A 22,488-nucleotide genomic window follows, 5' to 3' on the forward strand; every position below is an offset into this window, starting at 1 on the left:
GGGGGCGGGGAGCGGCTGGTACCGAAATCTCGGAATGAAAAACTTGCCGACCGCGATGTGAGGGAGATAAGCAGACACTTCTTTATGGACGGCCGGGTGCGTGAGTGAGTCCTAATTACTAGACCTACATTCTTTGTGTAAATATATTTACAGTTAACTGATTGTCCCCATTCCATGCCATTTCTTATATCACTATTATTAAAGTTCACGGTTTCTTGGCAGGTAGCTACGAGTTGTTTCATTCGGTTGCTCTCAGTCCTTGGCCGTGGTACAGGGCTGTACAGAGGATTCCACAGCAGCTTGTGTTGTGCAGCTGCTAGTTGCACTAAAATATATTTCTTATTCCTCTACAGTTCTATGAAAATGATTTTATAAAATCAAATAAGGTTAGTTAATTGTAACCGTTAGCAAATCTGTAACACGGGGACCCGGCTCCTACCGCCCGGGCCCGGGCCGCGGCGGGGCGGGCGCGCTGCGACCCGCGCTCGGCGGGACCCGCTCGGCCAGGGCTGCCGCCTCCCGCCGGGCCGGCCGGGTGCGCGCGGGGCCGGCCGGGAGCGGCAGGCGCGGGCGCGCCGCGGGGCACGCTGGGAAGTGGAGTCTCCCAGCGACAGGGCCCACTGTGCCGTCAGCGCCGGGGAACAAACGTCTCCGGGAAGCTGCAGGTGAGCTCTGGGTGGGGCACGCCGGGCAGCCAGGTGTCACCCGAGCAGCGGGCAGTGCGGGCTGTCACCCGAGCAGCGGGCGGTGCGGGCTGTCACCCGAGCAGCGGGCGGTGCGGGCTCCAACATGGGGAGCAGGCACTGCAAGGTGGCACCTGCTCCTGAGGAGAAGGAGGCAAAAGCAGAGTTGCCGGGCCCGGCGGGGCACGGACATGGGCCGCAGCCCGGCGGCGAGCCCGAGCCGCCGCAGCCTGGCGGCGAGCCCGAGCCGGTGGAGCCCGGCCACGAGGCGGGGCCCGGCGGTGGGCCGGGCACGTCGCGGCACGGCGATGGGCCGGGCCTCCAGGGCGGCAGCGCAGGCTGGGCGGGCCCTGGCTGCTGGCGCCGCTGGTGGGCGAAGCTAAGGCGGCGCAGGCGCGGGGCGGCCGTGGCGGGCGGCAGCGGGCAGAGCTGGCTGGCGGCGGGCAAGGAGAAGGTGAGGGGCGGCGGTGGCGTGGATCTGCCGGGTTCGGTTTGGCGGTTTTCCCTCCCCCTGGCCTCCCCCACACCCTTTTTTGGGTTTTTTTTGTCTCATGTTACTTATTTCCCCGGCCGCGGCGGCGGCGTATGTGAAAGTCCTGGGGAGGGGAAAGTGTCCTGGAGCGGTTCGGGCTTCCATTTTGGAGTTCTGCCAATAACGGGGCCTTCTTTCCCCACCTGGAGGCCGAGGCGCGGCCCGGCCCGGCCCGGCCCGGCGGGGGGGCGGAGGGCGGGCTGCGGGCTGGGGAAACGGGCAGTTGACCGAACTGCCTGGGGCTCGCTTGCCTGGGGGCTTCACCCTGCTGGAGCACGAACGATTCGGCTCGGAAGACCCAGCCGAATTCACGCGAACGGCTTATCAGACTAGCTTCTCCGGGGTGAAGCGGGTGCGATTGAAAAATCCGTTGTAGGTTGCTTCTCCCCTTAGTTCACAGTGACTACGCTGCTTGTATTAACGTGGCGTTTGTCTGTAAGGACTGTAATGTTCCTTCTCAAAGTGTTTCACAGAGTGGGAGACCTTACTGTCAGGTGTTGATGTTTCACTTGACATTCAGATTTCATTGCCCTTTATTCATTTTTCCTTAATGCTCTTAGTTAGAACCCTAAAAAAACCCCACCCCAAGATACTTCTTTTCATCTCCTTGTAGTTGCAGGATGGAGTATCAAGTCGTTTCCCAAAAACTCTTAGCTGTGTACAAAAGTTGAACACTCATCACATTAGATCTTAGGTTAGCCTTTTCTGGACGTGTTTTGATTTTTATTTTTCTTCCGCCGGAGCGACAAACTCATTGAAGAGCATTTCTCTTGGTCTTTTTAGCCAGTGGAGTTGGGGCTGGGGGGTTGACATCATTCTCACGGAAGGCATATTCTGTTTGGATTTCAGATCATTATTATTACTATTTTTCACAGCTGAAGGAGTATCAGCAGAAGAAGAGCCCTGGAGCAGCTGCAGGAGCTAAGAAAAAACGCAAAAGTAAAGACGACGGTCGGCCCGAGACTCCCACGGGCGATGACCAGCAGCCTCCAGAGAATGTGAGTGCCTCGGTCTTTGTCCCAGCTCATTTGCTACCTCCTTGCTCTTTGGTTTTTCTGAACAGCTGCCCTGAGGAAGCTGTCTAGTTACTCCTGCCAACCCGTTTTACAACAGGCGATGAAACTTGCGCAGGGGATGCACAGTCTGGCAAGTTCCAGTGCTGGGTTTAAATAGGTTTAGGCAGGAAGTCGGATCCTTTGAGTCAAGCATTTACAGGCTTTAGCGTCTTCATGTTGCCAGGCTTCTGAAGAGGAAAGGGCAGGAACTATGCCAATAAGCCACAGAGACGTGTTCAGGCACAAACATAAAACCCCAGCCTTTTTAAAAAAATGCTTTTTGGGCAGTTTATTTAAATGTAAGGCTTGATCAAATTGGGATAGAAGCTCAGGGAAGTCAAATTTGGTAGCCCAGAGTTGTCTTCCGCTGTTGCTGTGGCAAAGCTCTGATTTTCGTTTCACTTGCTTCTTTTTGGTAGCTTATTTTCCTACCATTGCTTCAGTTCAGTTGTCATAAAGTAACTCGTATTTACTACATATCTGTGCGTCTTTTATCAATAAACGTAACTATAGTAATCACCAGCGGTACCAGGTAGATGCAGTGAAACCTGCAAGACGGAACAGAGTTCACTCCGATTTGCCTTTGGTATTCCTTTTCTCCTTTTTTTGTGTGATAATACAGCAGCCGTTCTGTCCAGCAGACAGAGTGAAAAGCTGAAAGTCCCTCCAGCTGGACCTTGTACGTGTAGGTTGCGTACTGGTAGAACCCGAGTGACGTGACATACTGTTAGCTCTGAGGGTGCTGGGTGTGCCTGTCTAGCACCAGAAAGCATGTATTTTGATTGGGGTTTTGCTCTTGTCACGGGGATTATTTTCAGTGAATGCTCGTAAGCTCAGTTTAAGTTAGATCTCAGAGAAAGAGGCTGGTTTCACACTGGAGGGTGAGGTGAAGATGGGTGGTCCGGTGCTGTTGCTGAGCTGGCATTTGGTCTTGCAGCGCAGGCCTACCTGCATCTGCAGTTTTAGTCCTGTTCTGAAAAAGGAGAATTATGTTCCTTCTTGTTTTCCCAGTTTTTTCCCCGCTCTCGTTTTCTTGGCACGGAGAGATACATTTTGATCTGATTGGCTGTTATGTGGACCGTTGTGCCTGGGGTTTCAGAAATCATTTGAAAACTGATCTTTAATTGCAATATGTCATGACAGATTTCTTTTTCCAGTTGCCGTCTTGTAAAAATCCTGCATCAGGAGAATGCTGTTCAGAAGCTCACTTGGCGCTAATAGGGCAGAAAAGCTGATTGTTGGCATGAGCTTCTGCTGCCATTGGTGTCTTAACGCGAGGCAGACCCTTCCCGTCTCAGCCACTTCAGCTTTCTTGGCTGTGAAACACACAAATCTCCTTTCCTCCCTCTTTTTTTCTTTTTTTTTTTTTTTTTCCATTGGACATCACCGTGAGTCGGAGCACTTTAGGGTTGCAACATGGATCATAAGTGGCAGGTTACTGTCAGGGGAAAGGCTATGCAGAAGTGGAGTGTTAACATTTTGCCATGACTTTTTGATTTTTGTTGGCAGTTGTCAAATCAGGCAGGGAGTCTGGATGCAAAGCAGCAGTTGCAGGTGGCACTGGAGGAGAAGGCAGGCCTGGAAACCCAGGTTGCTCAGGGGTTGTACGAAATGACATTCAAATCTTCATGTCTGTAAAGAAACTTGTGTGGCAGAAGAATGCAGCCTGAGCTTTGCGTTAACACTGGTTTCTTCAGGCTTTATCCCTGAAGCGGTCACTGCCAAATTTATTTAGCCAATACGATTTTCTTTGTGTTTAATTTTGTTTTGAACAGCTCTCGGAGTCCGTTCACCAGCTCCAGGCAGAAAGAGAGCAGTATGTAGAGAAAGTGAAGGTGTGGAGCATTTGGCAGCAGCAGGTGCAGCAGCTCTCTGAACAGGTAACACCAGGGGCAGCATCACAGCTGCTTTAGACAAACACAGGCAGGAGTGAATGCACCATGAACGCTGTTTTGACTTTTATTGTGTGGCCTTGCAGGTCCGTGCAATGGCAGACGAGCAGGAGGAGCATGTGGCCTGCGGAGATGATGACGTGGACTCCTGAGTTCGACCAGAAGACCTTTTATTAGTCCAGAACCCACGCTTATAATATCCTCGTTTGCTGTTCACGCGCCCCATACTAAAATATCCTTGGTTAATCAATACTGTTCACGCACTTCTTGGCCACGTATAATTGGTCAATTACTAAGCTGCAAATGCACTGAACTTCTTGCGGTTTTTTTCTCTCTTCTTTCTTATCTCTGCGGGTTTCATGTTCTCAGCCAGCCAGCCGCCGAGATGTGGCATCGCGCATCCGCTCTGGCCTTGCTTCATACCCCGTCTTCCTTCCAGGCGTTCAGCCAACCTTATCGTACTTTCTCTCTTCTTTAGCCTTCAAGGCCCTTCACAGGCATCGTGGCCTCCAGCACTGGCCATAAAGCTCTCTACACTTCCCCCGTCTTTATTTTGAACAGAAACAACATTAGAGGTTAAACTACTTTTGAATCATAGGTCTTACACAGTTCGGCATACAGGGAAAAATGGTCAATATAACTACAATTACCAATAGCAATATTCCTCCGCGTGTTGTGAAGTCCTGCAACCATCTGGTGGTTCCCCAAGACTTGAAAAGATTCCGCAACCAATCTCCCAATAGTTCCTGCTGTAAGCCCTGTGACATGTCCTTCAGTTTTTGCAACTGACTGTGAATCGACGCGGAACAGCCCGGAAGGTTCGTACAACACATTCCTTAGCGCTGTGCACTGTAGGCTACTGCAGAGGAACGAAGCTGGGTTAATCAGCACTGACAATGTACAGCTGTGGGCTGGCTTCAGGGGCGGTGGGTTGGCTGGTGTAGACAAGGTGCAGCTGTGGCTGGTTCTGTGAAGCGGTTGGGCAGCCGAGGAAGAAGCAGAGAGGGTGAGCGTGCCCTGGATGAGGCGAGACTAGAAGGCAGCAGAGGGACTGCCATGGAGAGTGTGATGGTAAAAGACCTGGCTGCAGCTGGCTCCTTTGGAGAGTGCTGCGACAGGCCACTCTCTGCTGTTCACTTGCCTTCTACAGGTGAGATCACATCCCTCCTTTCTTTCTGTCTCATGCTGGTGTCTTCTCGTGCTCCCTCAAAGTTATGTGACTCTTTGCTGCAGGTTCTCAGCTGCACATTATCGATGTCGAAACAACCCACTGTCTCTGTTCTCTACAATTCACCCCTGTTTGTGGTTTTTGGTTTTGTTTCTTTGCTGGGTTTTTGGTTTTTTTTTTTGGTAAAAGGTTGCTTTACCATGTTATGGAGTTGTCATCCTTTTTCTTTTGTTTTCTGTCTCATGACTTAATTACCAGTTTTAGCCTTCTTTTATGTGTACGTTCGTACATTTCAGTCGGGTTCACAAAATGTTAAACTTGTTATCGGTGCATTTCCTACAGAGGTCAACATACAGGTTTATGATTATTTAGAAGAACGTGCAATAAGCTATGGAAGTGTTATGAAAATATTTTTCAGAAACTTCTAATCAAATAAACGAGCATGAGAAATTGTGTTTAACTTGTAAATTCTATATGTAAGCTGTTAAGAAACATTTTCTCTCCTAAAATGAAAAGATAAAACCTACTTAAGAGCTCTTGAAATCTTGCCCTTGGGTGAGTGTTCCGCTGTGCCTCCATTCTAAAGCATGGAAGTGGAAGTTGCGTAGAGCAAAGTTTCACTTTAAATAACTGCTCGACTGTAATTGCTGCTTTTCAAAGAACCTGGGAGCACACAATGAAGGCTTGGAACTAAGCAAACAGCTGAATGGACACCTCTAGATTGTTACTGGAATTAAATGCAGAAGTTAACTATAAAAGTTTCTCAAAATGTTCTGGTTGCTTTGTGTTGGTGGTTTATATCTAGATAGGTATAGAAAACTATACACAAACAGGGAAATAAAAAAATGCTTAAAAAATAGGGAAAGATACAGTATTTATAGCTTAGTCACTTTTTTTTTTTTTAAATTGTAGAGAAACTATTACCTGAACATGCAGTACATCCACAACTCTGAATTCATACCGGTTTTGTAGTGTGATATAGTCCTGTATGAACCATAAATCAACTACGTGTTAAATCACTCTTCTCCATCGCTGTTGTCACGATCTTTGAGCTTCGTAGCATTGCCTAGGTCACAATCCTTTAGCTTAGGGAACTTCGGCAGGTGAAAATGCAAGCATCTATTTCTAATACAAGTTTGCAGAATGCAGTTTAGCCACAAGAGACTTGATGGAGAGATATTACGTTGTATGGTGTATAACCTATGAGAAGTGGGAAAATGGTGTTCCTGAAAGAAAACGCTTCACTAGATCGTTACTTTGGAACGGGTTTTGCACCTGCTATACCGCAAGAATACCCTAAGCAGTGATGTATCTTTGTGGACTTTGAGATATCTGTGTGATTAGGTTTAAACTTAACACGCAACCTGATTTCAAGTACAACTCTAGGCACAAGTGTGGGAAAGAGCATGCTGTCAGGACACAATCTTTCTCGCTTACAAGGTATCAAAGGGTATGTTACTCAAGTTAAAGTCTAACTTCTACGACAACTTCATTTCCACCAAAGGAGCTGCAGTTAAGTACACAAACTACTGCAGCTCAACTGAAGTTTCCCCGCTGCAACAGAGTACAGAATGCTTTTCCCACCGGCCTTAAAGGTTGTGGTGGTGGGGATGAAGGTGTGACAGATACTTCTAACTCAAAACAAATTGTCAGCTGTGTTAAATTCACCTGTACACAAAGAACACGTTATTCCTTCTGAGGCAACAGCTGAGGATTTGAACAGTCTCTTTCCACCTTGAGCTGTTCCCAGTTTAGAGGTTATGAAAAAAAGAAACAACTCAAAAGGTATTCTGTCAATATGCTGATGCAGTTGCATGCTAAATTCTGGTCACACTGAAATAGAGTTATGTTCTAGCATTCATATATAGGTAGCACTCCATTACAGCTTATGAACAAATTCAGAAGTTCATCTTATCTCACATTTCTTGGAATTCGATCAGGTTGCAGTCTTATTAAAGTCACTGTGTTTTTTGGTTTGGTTTGGTTTGGTTTGGTTTGGTTTTTTAATGCAACCAGAGACACTTGACCGTAACAGAGAAGTCCGTATTGACATCTCTGAGCCCGGACGCAAACCACAGCTGCACGTACCACCAGGCTCAGGGCAGAAATCATTCACGCAGTTGCATAGCTATGTACCGCTACACGCATGCAGACACCTATTTGTCACTAGATAACTGTGTTCATCTTTCCTCCTCTCCTTCACAATACCTAGCTGTTCTCTCATCTCTCGTTAGGTCAGCCATTCCCCATTTTCCTCTCCTGTATCTCTCTTCAGACGTTCTCTATCCTCCTCTTTTTTGCTTGTGAATTGCGACAAGGCAAAGGTTGTGTGTAGCTGGGTGCCCGTGACCTGATTTATGTCACACTCAGCTAAACGCTGAATACAGGACAAAAAGGCATAGGAGACGTAAGGCAAACATCAATACGGGGGTTAAGGCGATTATAATAAATCCTGGACTACTTTTGATCCACGGCCCAAAGTTTCCCAGCCGTGAGAAGAGACCAAAGGCCTCCCACCCCTGGCTCTGCTGCGGATCTTTGTTTTAAGTTTTGTATGCTTTTGTGGATTGATTCAGGGTGGTCACTCAGACTGACGTAACGCAACCTATCAAAGCCTTCACACCCTTGTCCCTGCGCTAATAATAAAAATCAATAGCAACTCGGTTCTGTAGCAACATACGACGGACAGAATCGACACCTGTTAATAAGCCAGGAAAAATAAGAAATAGTATTGTAGCATTACTTTCTTTAGCAAGCCAGCAGCCTTATTTACGAAGCCGGTTAAAAGCGTGCACTATTCTTACAGAAGAGATTAGAGAAGCAAAAACGTGTCACGCTGCATTCCAGAACTCAACCTGGGAGTTACAGTCTGCTGTGAGTTCTGGGTTATAACCATTTGACACATGTTGGGGTTGCGCCTGTGCAAGGGCTGCGATGCCCATGTTCACTTTTCATTGGCATTATCACAGCTAATTGTTTTAAAAGCAACCCTTGAGCTTCCTCATGCTCGACTTGTTGTTGCAAACTATTCTGAAGCCGATCAATAAAGTTAGTCTATGACTCTCTAGGACCCTGCAAGACCGTGGCGAAGGACGCACTAGAGGCTCGCCCAGACTCCCGTATCCCCCTACCCGGACTGCCTTCGTAGCCATCTCCTCCGTCTGCAAATAGCTGTCCCTGGGATGCCTTGCCTGAGTCACAGGATCGGTCGGCACAATTATTTTCTCCAGCCAACGGCTCACAGTTCACAGCAATTCCCCGATTAAGCTTTTCAATCGAGGCCACTACACATAGCTCGCAAAAACCAGATAACCACATGCACTGCGTCGGCGTGCGTACCACACAAAGCAATGACTTCCAATAATCACGTGGTGTGAGTGTATAAGGCTCTGCCATCACTTCAAGAAGGGACACAGCAAATGTGTTATGGATCCCCCCTTCCCGCACGGCTTTGCTTAACCCTTTAACAGCCTCGTATTGCACAGGCTGCCACTCTGCAGGTTGATTTGGCTGACAAAATAGTGAACGTGCCATGGCACCTCCCAAATGCCCTCGCTTAAGCGCTTCCCGCCTGCATTGCTGCCACCGATCCCTCAGACCCCCTTTCACCCTCCCCGAACATACAGCCAGTGCATCAGGGGGAGGAGGAAAAAGGTCTAGCTCCTCTTCCGGGTCTATAGGACCTGGGTCCAAAGGTTTATCGGTGTCAATGGAATCATTGTCCGAGTTGTCCTGTTCCCGCGCTCGGTCCTGTGCTGTGAGGGTCGCTGCAATCAGTGACAGGAGCTCTGGGGGCAGAGGAGGTGTGGAGGGAATCGCCGTCGTTGACGGTGTGTTGAGAAGAGCCGCGCTGTCGGGGGGATTTACAGCCTCCCCTGGTTTAGCACCGTTAGTAGAATTAGCCCACGCTTGGCAAAAGAGGAGTCAGAATTTGCCAGCAAGGCGCTAAACACATGCCTGCCACGGAGTCCCCCTCCACGGCAGCATCACACAATCGCCTGCCGACTGCTTGCCAGGCAGGAATTTTCCAGGTGCCATCAGGTGGAAAGTCCAGCACTTTGTCACGGATCCATTCTAGCAGAGTCACTAGCTGCAGACCCATCATCACGTTCTCTAACAAAATTTGTGTAAAAGGAGAATATAGTGCATTTTGCGTGACAGTTTTCCGTAGTTCCTTAATCATTTCCCAGTGAAATGCCTGATACTGGCCTGGGTGTCTATCTTGTAATATCACGGGAAACGCGTGCGCTCCCTCTTTCATACTTTCCAAGCGCACTCTCCTCCAGCCCTCTGTAACGCGTCTGCCGATAGCATTTTCATCATCGCCGCTGCTCCCCTTATTACCGCTCTGCCGCACCACTCGCTTCCTCCTTACTTTTGACTGTTCCTGTTTTAGCCGCAAGAACGAAATGTGCTGCTCCAGTTCCTCCAGGCTGTAGCCTCTGTAGCAGTAAAGGTAATTCGGCACCTACCCATTACTGGGTAGCGCTGCCACACCGTCACCATTGAGAGTCCTCAGAAAACATTTGAGTAATAGATGTTCCAGTTGTCTCAGAATAGAGGTTAAGAATTTGCTCCCAGGTTCACGCACTGTTTTATAGGCTCTTCAATAAGTGAATTCCTGAGAAATGTGACAGCTGCTTTATTCAGACAGGACAGTTCAATACAACTTCACCTTTTGCCATTCACCACAGAAATGATACAGAACCTCTAGCTACCCGAGCAGTTAAGTACAAAAATGCAGAATACCCAGACTCACCCAGATGTGATCATAAAACAAAACCAACCCCCAAGCCACCACAAATTCAGCCTTCTTCCCTTGCTGCTTCCGAGGGTTTTTTCTTTTCTTTCAAAGCAGCTATTACATTGCACGTTTGCATGCCCTCGCTTCCTCTATTATTCAGTAACCAAACAGCCCCTGGATGCTGGAGAGAAGCAAGGTCTCCACGGGAAGAGTCTTCACATCAACCTGAATTACGGCCTTTCCAACAAACGAAAAAAAAAAAAAAAATACTGTCCCATCAGACAGGAGACAAAATCATCCAAAGTCCTACATCCCTTTCCCACAAGCAGGACACAGCTGACAGATTCAACAGCTTTCACGTTGTAAAGCTGCTCGGAAATAAGGCTGTTCATGCACGCGCTGTTGCAATTCCACACACAGCTTCTGAGGCCACCTTCTGTCCGTTCTGAACCAATACCACACCAAACCGTCACGGCCCAGTAAGTGTCAGCTTTGCAGGACGGGGCAATCTTCAGGTTCAATACTAGTCGCTAAGCTCCAGATCGTATGTATTCAGGGTAGAGCTGCTTTGTAGTAACCCCTCGGATAACAGCTGGAAAAGAAAGACGGCTATTTTCATTACAGAAGTATCAGACCAGTCAGAAAAGTTGTGTTTTCCTCCCAGTAGCCCCTAACTCTCTCACAGAACCTCCCATAGCTAAGGAACCAACCTAAGGTTTTGCAGCTGCGCTCTCTGCTTGTCTCAACACTCTTTTAAAGTATATGAAGAGCAAAACTGACAAAAATTGGTAAGACTGAACAAAGTTTGGCAGTACATAACACAGACTAAAATAGCAGTAGATGACAATTCTTTCGCATGTTCGGTTCTAAACACATCCTGCGAAAATAACGACAGAAGTGTTTGTGCCTGCACAAGTGGCTGGGCAATGAAAGCCCTAGAATTCAAGAATCTTTAAAACAAGCTCTGCCTTCGTGGCGTAGTACCTTCTCTCTCTCTGTCTACATGAAAACATTGACTGAGTTGTTCATCAACACTTTTCCCCTTCCTTACCCAGTTTGCCCAGCAGCATCTGTCCAGCATCTTTAATATCATTGTACTCATGGAGCGAGCAGAGAAATGTGCTGCTCCAATTCCTCCAGGCTGTAGCCTCTGTAGCAATAAAAGCAGAAAAGGTCAAAAATGCCGCACGGCGAGTGTTGCCCCTACTGACCCAGCACAGCAAGGAGATTTGAGACGCTCAAGCCTGGCACTACCCAAAGCAGAATCCGAAGGCAGCAAGTACAGTTGCTGCAAGTCATCAACACGAAAGCTACAAATGAGTAGACCCTCATTTTGAGTGGGGTTTTTTTTGCCGCATCGACTTACAAAAAAACCCCAACCCACCCGAATTCTCAGAATCAAGTAGGAACAGGAATAGGCTGTGGTGAATTCAGTTTATATCTGTATCTCTAATCTGTAGCTAGTGAAAAAAAAAGGCGTGGTGGTAAAGCAAAAAAGCTTTGGGAACAGCCTTTGTTGCTCTGCCGTTTCCATTCTCTGTACTACACGTGACCTTAGAAAATAACACTCCTTTGCAACAAATAACCCACAGAGATACCCTCTCTTTAAAAACCAAGCAGCAACTTGATCTCAAAAGAGCTGCTAATAAGCAGCTGCCACAGTAGGTCATAAGAAACCACAGTTAAAGCAGTTGCGCTACCCTGTAAGCGGCACCCATCTCTTTCCAGGCCCTTCGCTTGCCTGGGAAACACCTCTGCTTCTTGAACACCAACGTTTAACCCACTCGCTTCAGACAGGAAATAAATAGACACTTGATCGGGATGGAACAAACAAGGAAACCGTTTCATCCGGGGCTAAACCGGGCAGGTCATACAAGCCACAATCTCAATTTTAATTCTCACATGAACAAGGCCTTCTGGTAGCATGATGTGTCATAGCATCACGACGGTTAAAACCATTCATTCCCAGTTCACAGGTAATTTGCCTCAGCAACACCTGGGGTAAAGTTAAAATGCTCCTATCCCAGCTCCTAGTGAAACCTGGGGTTGCTTTACCAAATAAAGTGGAAAGAATTCTCCCTTAACGGGTCCCATAAATCAAAACAACGCTGTAATCAACGTTGCACAACACCATGATAAAAGCGGTGGCATAAGAGGACGGCTTTTAGCTCTAAGCCCTAGACCGTATTTTTTTTTTTAAACAAAACCAACTGAGGCATCACAGCAGACACTGAGCTCGCCAAGGACGTACTCGGACAAGAATTGTGCAGTTTCCTGGTCTAGAGCAAGGTCTTTCTGCTTCAGCTCTTCGATTTCATACTGCAGGGCTTCTTGGCTGGTTCCATTAGGTCGGCAGGACGCGGGACGGGGCATCTGTAGAGCACAGGAGACATTTCACGCTACCTCAGCCCAGGGGAAGATGCTGCGGTGCTGGGGGGCACTAACCAGAAAATCCTCTGATGTGTCTGTCAGTGGATAAAAGAGGAGAAAAAAGGGAAAACGTGTCTCCTGGGCAGGGAGGGGGGAAGCTCAGGTAAAAGACTGATGGGTTTCTGTAACGTTGCCCCGCCCCCCATCATATTCTACGGCGTTTTGTAGATTTACAGCGTCAGGTGACAATAAGACCGTAACCCCCACAATTTCGGTGTTCAGAGGCGCTGCCAGGACGAGGCAGCGCCGGGGGGCGAGGCCGGCAGCTCCGCCCCAAGAAAACACACCCCCGGCCGTGCCGTGCCGTGCCGGGCCGGGCCGTGCCGTGCCGTGCCGTGCCGGGCCGTGCCGTGCCGGGCCGGGCCGTGCCGGGCCGTGCCACAGACGGCGGCCGGGGCAGCCCTGGAGCAGGGCCCGCTCCCCCCAGCCCGCGCAGGGCCTCACCGCGGACCTGCAGCCGGCCGCGCCGCTCCGCCGGCCGCCACCGGAGGCCCTGGCAGAGCAGAGCGGCGCCGCGTCAGGGGCCGGGCCGCGCCGCCTCAGCGCAGGCACGGCCCGCGGCGGGGGCGGGGAGCGGCTGGTACCGAAATCTCGGAATGAAAAACTTGCCGACCGCGATGTGAGGGAGATAAGCAGACACTTCTTTATGGACGGCCGGGTGCGTGAGTGAGTCCTAATTACTAGACCTACATTCTTTGTGTAAATATATTTACAGTTAACTGATTGTCCCCATTCCATGCCATTTCTTTATATCACTATTATTAAAGTTCACGGTTTCTTGGCAGGTAGCTACGAGTTGTTTCATTCGGTTGCTCTCAGTCCTTGGCCGTGGTACAGGGCTGTACAGAGGATTCCACAGCAGCTTGTGTTGTGCAGCTGCTAGTTGCACTAAAATATATTTCTTATTCCTCTACAGTTCTATGAAAATGATTTTATAAAATCAAATAAGGTTAGTTAATTGTAACCGTTAGCAAATCTGTCACACGGGGACCCGGCTCCTACCGCCCGGGCCCGGGCCGCGGCGGGGCGGGCGCGCTGCGACCCGCGCTCGGCGGGACCCGCTCGGCCAGGGCTGCCGCCTCCCGCCGGGCCGGCCGGGTGCGCGCGGGGCCGGCCGGGAGCGGCAGGCGCGGGCGCGCCGCGGGGCACGCTGGGAAGTGGAGTCTCCCAGCGACAGGGCCCACTGTGCCGTCAGCGCCGGGGAACAAACGTCTCCGGGAAGCTGCAGGTGAGCTCTGGGTGGGGCACGCCGGGCAGCCAGGTGTCACCCGAGCAGCGGGCGGTGCGGGCTGTCACCCGAGCAGCGGGCGGTGCGGGCTCCAACATGGGGAGCAGGCACTGCAAGGTGGCACCTGCTCCTGAGGAGAAGGAGGCAAAAGCAGAGTTGCCGGGCCCGGCGGGGCACGGACATGGGCCGCAGCCCGGCGGCGAGCCCGAGCCGCCGCAGCCCGACCGCGAGCCCGAGCCGCCGCAGCCTGGCGGCGAGCCCGAGCCGGTGGAGCCCGGCCACGAGCCGCGGCCCGCCGACGAGCCCGAGCCGGTGGAGCCCGGCCACGAGGCGGGGCCCGGCGGTGGGCCGGGCACGTCGCGGCACGGCGATGGGCCGGGCCTCCAGGGCGGCAGCGCAGGCTGGGCGGGCCCTGGCTGCTGGCGCCGCTGGTGGGCGAAGCTAAGGCGGCGCAGGCGCGGGGCGGCCGTGGCGGGCGGCAGCGGGCAGAGCTGGCTGGCGGCGGGCAAGGAGAAGGTGAGGGGCGGCGGTGCCGTGGATCTGCCGGGTTCGGTTTGGCGGTTTTCCCTCCCCCTGGCCTCCCCCACACCCTTTTTTGGGTTTTTTTTGTCTCATGTTACTTATTTCCCCGGCCGCGGCGGCGGCGTATGTGAAAGTCCTGGGGAGGGGAAAGTGTCCTGGAGCGGTTCGGGCTTCCATTTTGGAGTTCTGCCAATAACGGGGCCTTCTTTCCCCACCTGGAGGCCGAGGCGCGGCCCGGCCCGGCCCGGCCCGGCGGGGGGGCGGAGGGCGGGCTGCGGGCTGGGGAAACGGGCAGTTGACCGAACTGCCTGGGGCTCGCTTGCCTGGGGGCTTCACCCTGCTGGAGCACGAACGATTCGGCTCGGAAGACCCAGCCGAATTCACGCGAACGGCTTATCAGACTAGCTTCTCCGGGGTGAAGCGGGTGCGATTGAAAAATCCGTTGTAGGTTGCTTCTCCCCTTAGTTCACAGTGACTACGCTGCTTGTATTAACGTGGCGTTTGTCTGTAAGGACTGTAATGTTCCTTCTCAAAGTGTTTCACAGAGTGGGAGACCTTACTGTCAGGTGTTGATGTTTCACTTGACATTCAGATTTCATTGCCCTTTATTCATTTTTCCTTAATGCTCTTAGTTAGAACCCTAAAAAAACCCCACCCCAAGATACTTCTTTTCATCTCCTTGTAGTTGCAGGATGGAGTATCAAGTCGTTTCCCAAAAACTCTTAGCTGTGTACAAAAGTTGAACACTCATCACATTAGATCTTAGGTTAGCCTTTTCTGGACGTGTTTTGATTTTTATTTTTCTTCCGCCGGAGCGACAAACTCATTGAAGAGCATTTCTCTTGGTCTTTTTAGCCAGTGGAGTTGGGGCTGGGGGGTTGACATCATTCTCACGGAAGGCATATTCTGTTTGGATTTCAGATCATTATTATTACTATTTTTCACAGCTGAAGGAGTATCAGCAGAAGAAGAGCCCTGGAGCAGCTGCAGGAGCTAAGAAAAAACGCAAAAGTAAAGACGACGGTCGGCCCGAGACTCCCACGGGCGATGACCAGCAGCCTCCAGAGAATGTGAGTGCCTCGGTCTTTGTCCCAGCTCATTTGCTACCTCCTTGCTCTTTGGTTTTTCTGAACAGCTGCCCTGAGGAAGCTGTCTAGTTACTCCTGCCAACCCGTTTTACAACAGGCGATGAAACTTGCGCAGGGGATGCACAGTCTGGCAAGTTCCAGTGCTGGGTTTAAATAGGTTTAGGCAGGAAGTCGGATCCTTTGAGTCAAGCATTTACAGGCTTTAGCGTCTTCATGTTGCCAGGCTTCTGAAGAGGAAAGGGCAGGAACTATGCCAATAAGCCACAGAGACGTGTTCAGGCACAAACATAAAACCCCAGCCTTTTTAAAAAAATGCTTTTTGGGCAGTTTATTTAAATGTAAGGCTTGATCAAATTGGGATAGAAGCTCAGGGAAGTCAAATTTGGTAGCCCAGAGTTGTCTTCCGCTGTTGCTGTGGCAAAGCTCTGATTTTCGTTTCACTTGCTTCTTTTTGGTAGCTTATTTTCCTACCATTGCTTCAGTTCAGTTGTCATAAAGTAACTCGTATTTACTACATATCTGTGCGTCTTTTATCAATAAACGTAACTATAGTAATCACCAGCGGTACCAGGTAGATGCAGTGAAACCTGCAAGACGGAACAGAGTTCACTCCGATTTGCCTTTGGTATTCCTTTTCTCCTTTTTTTGTGTGATAATACAGCAGCCGTTCTGTCCAGCAGACAGAGTGAAAAGCTGAAAGTCCCTCCAGCTGGACCTTGTACGTGTAGGTTGCGTACTGGTAGAACCCGAGTGACGTGACATACTGTTAGCTCTGAGGGTGCTGGGTGTGCCTGTCTAGCACCAGAAAGCATGTATTTTGATTGGGGTTTTGCTCTTGTCACGGGGATTATTTTCAGTGAATGCTCGTAAGCTCAGTTTAAGTTAGATCTCAGAGAAAGAGGCTGGTTTCACACTGGAGGGTGAGGTGAAGATGGGTGGTCCGGTGCTGTTGCTGAGCTGGCATTTGGTCTTGCAGCGCAGGCCTACCTGCATCTGCAGTTTTAGTCCTGTTCTGAAAAAGGAGAATTATGTTCCTTCTTGTTTTCCCAGTTTTTTCCCCGCTCTCGTTTTCTTGGCACGGAGAGATACATTTTGATCTGATTGGCTGTTATGTGGACCGTTGTGCCTGGGGTTTCAGAAATCATTTGAAAACTGATCTTTAATTGCAATATGTCATGACAGATTTCTTTTTCCAGTTGCCGTCTTGTAAAAATCCTGCATCAGGAGAATGCTGTTCAGAAGCTCACTTGGCGCTAATAGGGCAGAAAAGCTGATTGTTGGCATGAGCTTCTGCTGCCATTGGTGTCTTAACGCGAGGCAGACCCTTCCCGTCTCAGCCACTTCAGCTTTCTTGGCTGTGAAACACACAAATCTCCTTTCCTCCCTCTTTTTTTCTTTTTTTTTTTTTTTTTTCCATTGGACATCACCGTGAGTCGGAGCACTTTAGGGTTGCAACATGGATCATAAGTGGCAGGTTACTGTCAGGGGAAAGGCTATGCAGAAGTGGAGTGTTAACATTTTGCCATGACTTTTTGATTTTTGTTGGCAGTTGTCAAATCAGGCAGGGAGTCTGGATGCAAAGCAGCAGTTGCAGGTGGCACTGGAGGAGAAGGCAGGCCTGGAAACCCAGGTTGCTCAGGGGTTGTACAAAATGACATTCAAATCTTCATGTCTGTAAAGAAACTTGTGTGGCAGAAGAATGCAGCCTGAGCTTTGCGTTAACACTGGTTTCTTCAGGCTTTATCCCTGAAGCGGTCACTGCCAAATTTATTTAGCCAATACGATTTTCTTTGTGTTTAATTTTGTTTTGAACAGCTCTCGGAGTCCGTTCACCAGCTCCAGGCAGAAAGAGAGCAGTATGTAGAGAAAGTGAAGGTGTGGAGCATTTGGCAGCAGCAGGTGCAGCAGCTCTCTGAACAGGTAACACCAGGGGCAGCATCACAGCTGCTTTAGACAAACACAGGCAGGAGTGAATGCACCATGAACGCTGTTTTGACTTTTATTGTGTGGCCTTGCAGGTCCGTGCAATGGCAGACGAGCAGGAGGAGCATGTGGCCTGCGGAGATGATGACGTGGACTCCTGAGTTCGACCAGAAGACCTTTTATTAGTCCAGAACCCACGCTTATAATATCCTCGTTTGCTGTTCACGCGCCCCATACTAAAATATCCTTGGTTAATCAATACTGTTCACGCACTTCTTGGCCACGTATAATTGGTCAATTACTAAGCTGCAAATGCACTGAACTTCTTGCGGTTTTTTTCTCTCTTCTTTCTTATCTCTGCGGGTTTCATGTTCTCAGCCAGCCAGCCGCCGAGATGTGGCATCGCGCATCCGCTCTGGCCTTGCTTCATACCCCGTCTTCCTTCCAGGCGTTCAGCCAACCTTATCGTACTTTCTCTCTTCTTTAGCCTTCAAGGCCCTTCACAGGCATCGTGGCCTCCAGCACTGGCCATAAAGCTCTCTACACTTCCCCCGTCTTTATTTTGAACAGAAACAACATTAGAGGTTAAACTACTTTTGAATCATAGGTCTTACACAGTTCGGCATACAGGGAAAAATGGTCAATATAACTACAATTACCAATAGCAATATTCCTCCGCGTGTTGTGAAGTCCTGCAACCATCTGGTGGTTCCCCAAGACTTGAAAAGATTCCGCAACCAATCTCCCAATAGTTCCTGCTGTAAGCCCTGTGACATGTCCTTCAGTTTTTGCAACTGACTGTGAATCGACGCGGAACAGCCCGGAAGGTTCGTACAACACATTCCTTAGCGCTGTGCACTGTAGGCTACTGCAGAGGAACGAAGCTGGGTTAATCAGCACTGACAATGTACAGCTGTGGGCTGGCTTCAGGGGCGGTGGGTTGGCTGGTGTAGACAAGGTGCAGCTGTGGCTGGTTCTGTGAAGCGGTTGGGCAGCCGAGGAAGAAGCAGAGAGGGTGAGCGTGCCCTGGATGAGGCGAGACTAGAAGGCAGCAGAGGGACTGCCATGGAGAGTGTGATGGTAAAAGACCTGGCTGCAGCTGGCTCCTTTGGAGAGTGCTGCGACAGGCCACTCTCTGCTGTTCACTTGCCTTCTACAGGTGAGATCACATCCCTCCTTTCTTTCTGTCTCATCCTGGTGTCTTCTCGTGCTCCCTCAAAGTTATGTGACTCTTTGCTGCAGGTTCTCAGCTCCACGTTATCGATGTCAAAACAACCCACTGTCTCTGTTCTCTACAATTCACCCCTGTTTGTGGTTTTTGGTTTTGTTTCTTTGCTGGGTTTTTGGTTTTTTTTTTTTTGGTAAAAGGTTGCTTTACCATGTTATGGACTTGTCATCCTTTTTCTTTTGTTTTCTGTCTCATGACTTAATTACCAGTTTTAGCCTTCTTTTATGTGTACGTTCGTACATTTCAGTCGGGTTCACAAAATGTTAAACTTGTTATCGGTGCATTTCCTACAGAGGTCAACATACAGGTTTATGATTATTTAGAAGAACGTGCAATAAGCTATGGAAGTGTTATGAAAATATTTTTCAGAAACTTCTAATCAAATAAACGAGCATGAGAAATTGTGTTTAACTTGTAAATTCTATATGTAAGCTGTTAAGAAACATTTTCTCTCCTAAAATGAAAAGATAAAACCTACTTAAGAGCTCTTGAAATCTTGCCCTTGGGTGAGTGTTCCGCTGTGCCTCCATTCTAAAGCATGGAAGTGGAAGTTGCGTAGAGCAAAGTTTCACTTTAAATAACTGCTCGACTGTTATTGCTGCTTTTCAAAGAACCTGGGAGCACACAATGAAGGCTTGGAACTAAGCAAACAGCTGAATGGACACCTCTAGATTGTTACTGGAATTAAATGCAGAAGTTAACTATAAAAGTTTCTCAAAATGTTCTGGTTGCTTTGTGTTGGTGGTTTATATCTAGATAGGTATAGAAAACTATACACAAACAGGGAAATAAAAAAATGCTTAAAAAAATAGGGAAAGATAATAGTATACGGTATTTAGAGCTTAGGCACCTTTTTAAAAAAAAAAAAAAAATTGTAGAGAAACTATTACCTGAACATGTAGTACATCCACAACTCTGAATTCATACCGGTTTTGTAGTGTGATATAGTCCTGTATGAACCATAAATCAACTACGTGTTAAATCACTCTTCTCCATCGCTGTTGTCACGGATCTTTGAGCTTCGTAGCATTGCCTAGGTCACAATCCTTTAGCTTAGGGAACTTCGGCAGGTGAAAATGCAAACATCTATTTCTAACACAAATTTGCAGAATGCGGTTTAGCCACAAGACACTTTATGGAGAGATATTACGTTGTATGGTGTATAATCTATGAGAAGTGGGAAAATGGTGTTCCTGAAAGAAAACGCTTCACTAGATCGTTACTTTGGAACGGGTTTTGCACCTGCTATACTGCAAGAATCCCCTAAGCAGTGATGTATCTTTGTGGACTTTGAGATATCTGTGTGATTAGGTTTAAACTTAACACGCAACCTGATTTCAAGTACAACTCTAGGCACAAGTGTGGGAAAGAGCATGCTGTCAGGACACAATCTTTCTCGCTTACAAGGTATCAAAGGGTATGTTACTCAAGTTAAAGTCTAACTTCTACGACAACTTCATTTCCACCAAAGGAGCTGCAGTTAAGTACACAAACTACTGCAGCTCAACTGAAGTTTCCCCGCTGCAACAGAGTACAGAATGCTTTTCCCACTGGCCTTAAAGGTTGTGGTAGTGGTGGTGGTGAAGGTGTGACAGAGATTTGACTTTTAACCCAAAACAAATGTTCAGCTGTGTTAAATTCACCTGTACACAAAGAACACGTTATTCCTTCTGAGGCAACAGCTGAGGATTTGAACAGTCTCTTTTCACCTTGAGCTGTTCCCAGTTTAGAGGTTATGAAAAAAAGAAATAACTCAAAAGGTATTCTGTCAATATGCTGATGCAGTTGCATGCTAAATTCTGGTCACACTAAAATAGAGTTATGTTCTAGCATTCATATATAGGTAGCACTCCATTACAACTTATGAACAAATTCAGAAGTTCATCTTATCTCACATTTCTTGGAATTCGATCAGGTTGCAGTCTTATTAAAGTCACTGGTTTTTTTGGTTTTTGGTTTTTGTTTTTTGGTTTTTTTTAATGCAACCAGAGACACTTGACCGTAACAGAGAAGCCCGTATTGACATCTCTGAGCCCGGACACAAACCACAGCTGCACGTACCACCAGGCTCAGGGCAGAAATCATTCACGCAGTTGCATAGCTATGTACCGCTACATGCATGCAGACACCTATTTGTCACTAGATAACCGTGTTCATCTTTCCTCCTCTCCTTCACAATACCTAGCTGTTCTCTCATCTCTCGTTAGGTCAGCCATTCCCCATTTTCCTCTCCTGTATATCTCTTCAGACGTTCTCTATCCTCCTTTTTTGCTTGTGAATTGCGACAAGGCAAAGGTTGTGTGTAGCTGGGTGCCCGTGACCTGATTTATGTCACACTCAGCTAAACGCTGAATACAGGACAAAAAGGCATAGGAGACGTAAGGCAAACATCAATACGGGGGTTAAGGCGATTATAATAAATCCTGGACTACTTTTGATCCACGGCCCAAAGTTTCCCAGCCGTGAGAAGAGACCAAAGGCCTCCCACCCCTGGCTCTGCTGCGGATCTTTGTTTTAAGTTTTGTATGCTTTTGTGGATTGATTCAGGGTGGTCACTCAGACTGACGTAACGCAACCTATCAAAGCCTTCACACCCTTGTCCCTGCGCTAATAATAAAAATCAATAGCAACTCGGTTCTGTAGCAACATACGACGGACAGAATCGACACCTGTTAATAAGCCAGGAAAAATAAGAAATAGTATTGTAGCATTACTTTCTTTAGCAAGCCAGCAGCCTTATTTACGAAGCCGGTTAAGAGCGTGCACTATTCTTACAGAAGAGATTAGAGAAGCAAAAACGTGTCACGCTGCATTCCAGAACTCAACCTGGGAGTTACAGTCTGCTGTGAGTTCTGGGTTATAACCATTTGACACGTGTTGGGGTTGCGCCTGTGCAAGGGCTGCGATGCCCATGTTCACTTTTCATTGGCATTATCACAGCTAATTGTTTTAAAAGCAACCCTTGAGCTTCCTCATGCTCGACTTGTTGTTGCAAACTATTCTGAAGCCGATCAATAAAGTTAGTCTATGACTCTCTAGGACCCTGCAAGACCGTGGCGAAGGACGCACTAGAGGCTCGCCCAGACTCCCGTATCCCCCTACCCGGACTGCCTTCGTAGCCATCTCCTCCGTCTGCAAATAGCTGTCCCTGGGATGCCTTGCCTGAGTCACAGGATTGGTCGGCACAATTATTTTCTCCAGCCAACGGCTCACAGTTAACAGCAGTTCCCCGATTAAGCTTTTCAATCGAGGCCACTACACATAGCTCGCAAAAACCAGATAACCACATGCACTGCGTCGGCGTGCGTACCACACAAAGCAATGACTTCCAATAATCACGTGGTGTGAGTGTATAAGGCTCTGCCATCACTCCAAGAAGGGACACAGCAAATGTGTTATGGATCCCCCCTTCCCGCACGGCTTTGCTTAACCCTTTAACAGCCTCGTATTGCACAGGCTGCCACTCTGCAGGTTGATTTGGCTGACAAAATAGTGAACGTGCCATGGCGCCTCCCAAATGCCCTCGCTTAAGCGCTTCCCGCCTGCATTCCTGCCACCGATCCCTCAGACCCCCTTTCACCCTCCCCGAACATACAGCCAGTGCATCAGGGGGAGGAGGAAAAAGGTCTAGCTCCTCTTCCGGGTCTATAGGACCTGGGTCCAAAGGTTTATCGGTGTCAATGGAATCATTGTCCGAGTTGTCCTGTTCCCGCGCTCGGTCCTGTGCTGTGAGGGTCGCTGCAATCAGTGACAGGAGCTCTGGGGGCAGAGGAGGTGTGGAGGGAATCGCCGTCGTTGACGGTGTGTTGAGAAGAGCCGCGCTGTCGGGGGGATTTACAGCCTCCCCTGGTTTAGCACCGTTAGTAGAATTAGCCCACGCTTGGCAAAAGAGGAGTCAGAATTTGCCAGCAAGGCGCTAAACACATGCCTGCCACGGAGTCCCCCTCCACGGCAGCATCACACAATCGCCTGCCGACTGCTTGCCAGGCAGGAAT

The 22,488-nt window shown here is 48.9% G+C and overlaps 2 protein-coding genes across 2 annotated transcripts; both read left to right on the forward strand.

Moving 5' to 3' along the window:
* The first annotated feature begins 789 nt into the window (after positions 1-789).
* On the forward strand, positions 790-5,780 carry LOC129782803 (translation initiation factor IF-2-like). The gene is made up of 4 exons (XM_055791652.1): positions 790-1,137; positions 2,091-2,213; positions 4,046-4,150; positions 4,249-5,780. Exons 1-4 carry the CDS (start codon positions 790-792, stop codon positions 4,312-4,314), a joined length of 642 nt encoding a protein of 213 aa, XP_055647627.1. The 3' UTR covers positions 4,315-5,780.
* Positions 5,781-13,828: 8,048 nt separating this feature from the next.
* LOC129782805 (translation initiation factor IF-2-like) lies at positions 13,829-17,522 on the forward strand. The gene is made up of 4 exons (XM_055791656.1): positions 13,829-14,248; positions 15,202-15,324; positions 17,158-17,262; positions 17,361-17,522. The coding sequence occupies exons 1-4, from the start codon at positions 13,829-13,831 to the stop codon at positions 17,424-17,426; spliced, it is 714 nt and encodes a 237-aa protein (XP_055647631.1). The 3' UTR covers positions 17,427-17,522.
* The last annotated feature ends 4,966 nt before the right edge of the window (positions 17,523-22,488 follow it).

The sequence above is a fragment of the Falco peregrinus genome, chromosome 1 (genome assembly GCF_023634155.1).
Source record: "Falco peregrinus isolate bFalPer1 chromosome 1, bFalPer1.pri, whole genome shotgun sequence".
Classification (NCBI taxonomy): Eukaryota; Metazoa; Chordata; class Aves; order Falconiformes; family Falconidae; genus Falco; species Falco peregrinus.